The sequence below is a fragment of the Myotis davidii genome, unplaced genomic scaffold (assembly GCF_000327345.1).
Source record: "Myotis davidii unplaced genomic scaffold, ASM32734v1 scaffold43, whole genome shotgun sequence".
Taxonomy (NCBI): domain Eukaryota; kingdom Metazoa; phylum Chordata; class Mammalia; order Chiroptera; family Vespertilionidae; genus Myotis; species Myotis davidii.
The window spans coordinates 1720682-1727064 of NW_006294590.1; the positions used below are offsets into that span (position 1 = coordinate 1720682).

The 6383-nt window shown below is 58.1% G+C and overlaps 1 protein-coding gene across 1 annotated transcript in view; it reads left to right on the forward strand.

The window, feature by feature from the left end:
- Positions 1-4765: 4765 nt before the first annotated feature.
- Positions 4766-6383, forward strand: part of GLT1D1 (glycosyltransferase 1 domain containing 1) — a gene marked incomplete at both ends in the record, with an annotated part of 16834 nt that continues 15216 nt past the window's right edge. Inside the window, one exon of the mRNA XM_015567225.1 lies at positions 4766-4893. Coding sequence (XP_015422711.1) covers positions 4766-4893 — 128 coding nt within the window. The remainder of the gene's footprint in view (positions 4894-6383) is intronic.

Genomic DNA, 6383 nt, shown 5'->3' on the forward strand with positions numbered 1-6383 from the left:
CACATGGCACATATCTTATTTTGAAGTAAAAAAACAAAACGGGAACAAATACAATATTCGTATTTGCATGTGGCCCGCGGGCGTAGTGTGAGGACCCCTGGTCTACGGTCACAGGTTCCACAGGCGTGTGTGTGTCTTTAACCTCAAACTGGCCTATTTTTAGGCAAAATAAACAGAAAACCCCTCTGACTGAGCCCACACTCTGGAGCCTCACGGTTCGCGTGGCCAGCGGGACGCAGACCCGGCCACCTCGTTAAACTCGCCGGATGCCACAGGCCGTCCATCTCCTCCGAGCCCAGGCAACCGCCCCCAGCCCAGGGTCTCTCCGGGAAACGTTTTCCGAGGGGCCCGCGGGTCTCGGAAACCGGAGCCACCCCCTTCGGAGCTCCCCCGCAGACCTGTGGCCAGACGGCCTTGGACTGACACTATCACCCGCCAAATCCCAACGCCAGGCGCCACGACACACATAGCGGAGCCCGGGCGGGGCTCAGGGCTTGAGCATCGACCTGGGAACCGGGAGGTCAGGGTTCATCCCCGGTCGGGGCACAGGCCCGGGTTGTGAGCTCCATCCCCAGTAGGGGGCGTGCAGGAGGCAGCCTGTTGATGTTTCTCTCGGTACCTCTCCCTTTCTAAAAACCCATAAAAACTTTTTTTGATGTCCCCAGGCATCCCCATGTGGCCCCTGGGCTGCACAGTCGACCCCCGTGGAGAACCAAGGTCCTTGAACGAGCCACGCCCAGAGTCCGTGTCCCTGTCACGTGGCTGGCATCCTGCTTTCCTCCGGCTCCCAGCTTTTGACCAGTCTGTTTAGAGCTGACCAGCCCCCCCGCACCCCGCATCCCATGACCCCGATTTAGCTTCTCCATGGTACCTGCCACGTGGTGTTGTTTATTCCTTGTCTCCCCAGCTTGTTCGTGGTCTCCCCAAGAATAGGCTCCTTCTGTTCTTGGCCCTCCCCCTGCCCGCTGGCGCCCCCAGCTTGCCTGGCACACGGCCAAGGGCCCGGGCTCCGCTCTGTGGCGTTGGGAATATTCTGAAACCGATCGTGGCCGCTGTTTCACCAGCAGGAGAGGAGCTGGCTTAGGAGGCCACCGTGGTGGGCAGAGGCTCGGGGAGAAGTTAGAGAATAAATCTTAGGTCCTTTAGGCCACTCTGTTGGGTTTCTCTGCTACGCGTGGTAAACAGCCCGCTCTCAGGAGTGAGTGGAGAAGTAGGAAAGTGAAAGCTGGAACCGGGGAGGGCAGCCGGATATTTCCCCCCTAAAACCTGACCCCGTTTGCTCTCAGTCGGGGCCTTCTGCCCAGCCCGTCGTCTCTGAGGTGGTGGCCCTGTGCTGAGCCCCGTGATGCGCATAGCTTTGTTGGGTACAGTTGGGCCTCTCTCCTTTGTACTCAAATCATCAGATAACAAATGGGCCCTCGTTGGTGTGGCCCAGTGGATAGAGCGTCGGCCTGAGGACTGAAGGGTCCCGGGTTCGATTCCAGTCAGGGCACAGGCTCAGGTTGTGGGCTCCATCCCCAGTAGGGGGGGGGGGTGCAGGAGGCAGCCGATCCATGATTCTCTCTCATCATTGATGTTTCTCTCTCTCTCCCTCTCCCTTCCTCTATGAAACCAATAAAAAAAACTTTTTTTTTTTTAAATAATAAATGGCCTCCCTCGCACGGCAGGTGTCTGAAGGCCAGGCAGTGCCTCCAGAGCATGGCCTGGTGGGAACCTCTTCCCCGGGGAGCTCTCTGGGCCGGGACTTCGCTGCCAGGACACACGTGCGAACTGAAGTTGGAAACGTTCGCTCTGACACGTTTCTCTCCCTCTCCCTTCCTTGTCCGTAACCAGCCGGCCCCCGGCCCGGCCCCTGCTCAGTGCCGAGATCAGAGAAGGCGACAGCGTGAAGTCAGGAGCCATCTGAGACCGAGGCCATTTTGGGGGCCGCCGATGTCTGACATCTGTCGTGCCGCTTCCACTTCTCCTTCCACGGCTGCGCCTCTCCCCTCCCCCTGCAGCCCCATCTGCCTGCTCACTCTCGGGTTCCTCTAAACGCCCCCCTGCCAGCCGCTGCCACGGACCCTGCGTCTTCCCACCATCACCCACCCGCTCAGTCAACAGACAGCCTCGCCCGGCCCGCTGCCCTTGCCGTGACCCTGCCCGCTGGGCGCCCGCAACGCGGCCCACGCTTCTGCTTCGCCGGGCTCCCAGTTCCCCGCCGGGCTCCTCTGTGTGCGCCAGGCCGGGGCGCACGTCATCAGCTGTGAGGCAGTCACAGGCCCTGCCATCGAGCCGTGACGGTTCAGGGGTGGAGGCGTCATACGTTCTATTCTTTTAAAAATGTTTTCATTCCTTTCAGAGAGGAAGGGAGAGGGAGAGAGAGACAGAAACATCGATGATGAGAGAGGATCATTGGCTCCTGCACGCCCCACGCTGGGGATTGAGTCCACAACCCGCAACCCAGGCCCCTTCAGCCCGAAGGCTGGTGTATCCCGGAGCAAACCGGCTCGGGCGTAAGTTCTGTCTGTTGCAAGGCGAACCTGTTGCAACATGCCGCCCCGGCTGCAGGTGGCCGAGGTGGAGGGAGAGCGAGGACCGGGCAGCTGAAGCCGTGGAGCCTTGCGCTCCTGGGCCCAGACCACGGCCCCAGCCTGCCTTCCTGTGAGCGAGGCGGGCTCGCGGGGCAGCTCTGGCTTCGGTTTCGCGGGGGATGTGAAACCTGTGGCTGGGACGACGGCGGTTTGGACTTGCCCTTTTCTCCAGCTCTTATTTGGCCTGGAGAACAGCACCCTCTTCTGGGCCCTTTGCCCCTGGGTCTGCAGGAGGCGGGCACTCGCCCACAGAAAGGGAGGAGGGAGGGGAGTGGAGGGGGAGGGGGAGGGGGTGGACTTGAAGAAGGGCAGCTGTTCCTGTTCACGGATGTGGGACCACACCTAACAGGGCTATTTTTTTTTAATGTCTTTATTGATTTCTGAGAGAGGAAGGGAGAGGGAGAGACATCAATCGGCTGCCTCCTGCACCACCACCCCCCCGCCCCCATTGAGTATCAAGCCTGAAACCCAGGCCTGTGCCCTGACCAGGAATGGAACTGTGGCCTCCTGGTTCATGGGTGGATGCTCAACCACTGAGCAACACCGGCCGGGCCTGACCGTTCTGTCTTAACGACCACTTTCACAATTCCTTACAGGAGCCTGAATCCACACGGAATGATGACCGGTGGTTATAGGTCAGGCTGTACAGAAAAGATCAAAGGAAAAGAATTGGAGGCCAAACATCATACAGTTCAGCGTGTGATAGCGGCACTTCCAGTCCACGGGGAAGAACGGGGACACAGTAACTCACTGGAGCCAGCGTCCGTACGAGCACCGAGAGGAGATCATGCAAACACGAGGCCCCGTGAGGGGATGCGTGTCCAGGCCTCACACGGAAGCTCTCAGGGAGAGGGTGTGGATTTGATTTCACACAGACTCGCAGGTACTCTGTGGAAAGCAGTTTCGTGAACAGCAAACTGGAAAAAATGTCTGAAATACATACGACAAGGTTAACGTCCTTATTTGTGGAGAGTTCTTTGGGAAACGTATGAAATGCGTTGGATAAACATCCAGGAAGTAAAACTGTCCCAGTGCGGGTGCGGGTGTCGGGGGCAGCGGTCCCTCATGCTCCCAGGCGCCTCCCTGCACGGGGAGCAGCACCGGGAGTTTCTGGTTAATCCCCGCTGCCCTGTCCCCGGGGCCAGGAGCCCCCACGTGACCTAGGCCAGTGGTCGGCAAACCGCGGCTCTTTGGCCTCTTGAGTGTGGCTCTCCCTAAGCCTTAGGAGGACCCTCATTAAGTTAATAACAGTGTACCTGCCTATACAGTTGAAGTTTAAAAAATTTGGCTCTCAGAAGAAATTTCAATCGTCGTACTGTTGGTATTTGGCCCTGTTGACCAATGAGTTTGCCGACCACTGGCCTACGCCCGTCCACTCCGCAGGTTTACAGCGATTGGCTCAAAGATGCGCATGTGACCCATGTTGGTCCCTCACTTAACTGAGCGACCGGAAATAACTGATTTCTCTCTCCGCTGATCTGTCCTTCTATGGCAAAAAACCTGGCATTGCCGGGGCCCGTCGCGTGAAACCCCAGAGAGAAGCGATCCAGGAGGTGGAGTGAGGAAAGACCTGGTTTCAGAGTAACCTTCCTAGGCCGCGGTTATGACGGCTTTTTTTTTATTCCTGCACATTTCAGTGGTGAGCCCGTAAATCCTCTTCCTGATGAGGAGAAGCGGAAAAGTCCCAGCTCCGACAGGCACATCCATGCACGTGAGTGTACACGGAGAACAGGAAAGGACCAGTGCCGTGCCCGCCCCTCATGAAAACACCAGCAAAAACGTAAAACGCCAAGAGCGGGGACGTGGTTGTCACTTGAACTAAAACCTCCCGGCGGGGACCTCGTTCTGGGACGTGCTTCAGTGAGAAGCACGCCACGCGCGTGTAGTTTCTCGCAGGGCAATCAGTCACTGGCCTGCACTTGGCGCAGTTCCACTTCCTGGAGTCTCAGGGCCCCAGAGACTTGGCTACAAAACGTTCATTACGATGTTGCTTAAAGTAGCAGAACGCCCGCACACAGCCACCTTGTGCAATTAGAAGGCATTGATTACATTGGGTGGGTGCTATGTAGCTATTCAGACGGCGCTGCAGGAGCAGGGTTCGGGGCTGGAAACGCCTGGCTGATGTATTGCTCTCTTCGTTTCCTCTGCTGTGTAACAGATTACAGCTCCAGGAACTCACGCAACACCCATAAATCAGCTCTCAGGCCTGCAGGCCCGGTGGGCATGGCACATCCAGTTCTCTGCTCAGGGTCTTGCAAAACGGAGATTGCACCCGGGCTCTTCCAGCCCCTGCGGTTTTGGGGAGTCTAGTTTTTTTAAGGTGAGGGTTTGAGGTGCCCATTAACTGCTGGCTATCATTGGGGGGGGGCGGGGGTAGCAGGGGCTGCCCCCAGCCTTTGGATCCTCCAGCGTCCTTTCCAAGGAGCCCAGTCATCCCCAAAGCCACCAGCAGGGACTCGCCCTGACATCCAATCCCTTCCATGCTTTGACATCAGGAAATGCAGGTCCCTTGAAAGGGACCATTTTATTGGGTGAGACTCATCCTGCCTTAAGGGCAACTCATCTGGGAATGTAATCACCTCTGCAAATTCAATAAGGGAGAAGGCATCCGGCAGGAGGCAGGCCCCGAGGGGGGCGGGTTAGCGCTTTCCCACCACAATGATTAAGTAAAAATAGAGCCAATTTATATATCTATTTCCTATTTTTGTAACAACAACCACAAACCCCACAGAATGAAAATCAACCAAAAAAACCCCGTGTCCATGTGGCAGTTACAGAAGCGGGGTGAAGAGTTCGCACCGCCTTCCGGGCCTGTAGCGGGGAGCGCACCCCGTCTTGCTGGTGGGACGCTGCCGGGTGCCTGGGACAGGGCCGCACCCGTGAGCACCAGGAGCATGGCTGCCTGTAAAGCCGGGACACCTGACATCGAGAGTTCCCGGCGCCTTATCTCGGGCGGTGGGTTCGGTGTGGTTTCTGAGTCCCGTCCTGTTCACTGTCGGTGCAAACAGACCGGTTATGCAATAAAGTAAGTTAACAATTGACAGGGGAAGCGTGGCTTCTGTGCAGGGCTTTCCGGAGCCGTTAGGACACCTTCCCTCCGTCCGGCCGCCTAGAGACGCAGCGCCTGGGGGTGAGGAGGACCATCTTTGGGGAACTGGCCGCCCAGCCCTCAGGACAGGACATCAGAGCCGGGGCTCCTGCCCAGAGCGGGGAAGTCCCCCTCCTCCTGACGCAACCTGAGAAGGACTCGTTCCTTTCACACCCACGGGTGGTTTTTTTAATTAAATTTTTTTTAATATATATATTTGGTTGCTCTCAAGGCCGTGAGTGAGAGCCAGGATTTGGAAACCACAGCGCTGTCCGGACCTTTTCTTTGAGCGGATGGGGGGGGGCCCTTCCCCACCTCACCGCCCCCCCCCCCCCCACACACACACACACAGGCAGCATCTGCAGCTCTCGCCCCCACGGGGAGGGGTGGCCCAGAGACCGAAACCTCTCATAGAAACAGGAGACGCCTCACTGGGAGGCCACAGGCCGGAGGGAGAGAAAAGGAGGGGAGCGTGGATCTGAGGTCGCTTCGCCCCCGACCCCCCCGGGCTGGGACCCCTGGTCACAGGGAAGAGGGGCTTTGCTCTATGTGTATTTTTATTCTATTTCTAAGGGTTTCAGAAGAAGGGAGGGGGAGAGACGGCAAGGAGGAGTGAGTCATGGATCGCCTGCCTCCCGCAGCCCCCACCGGTGCCTGCGCCCTCGGCCTGAATGGAACCCTGACCTCCCGCTTCCTAGGTGGGCGCTCAGCCCCGGGCCACG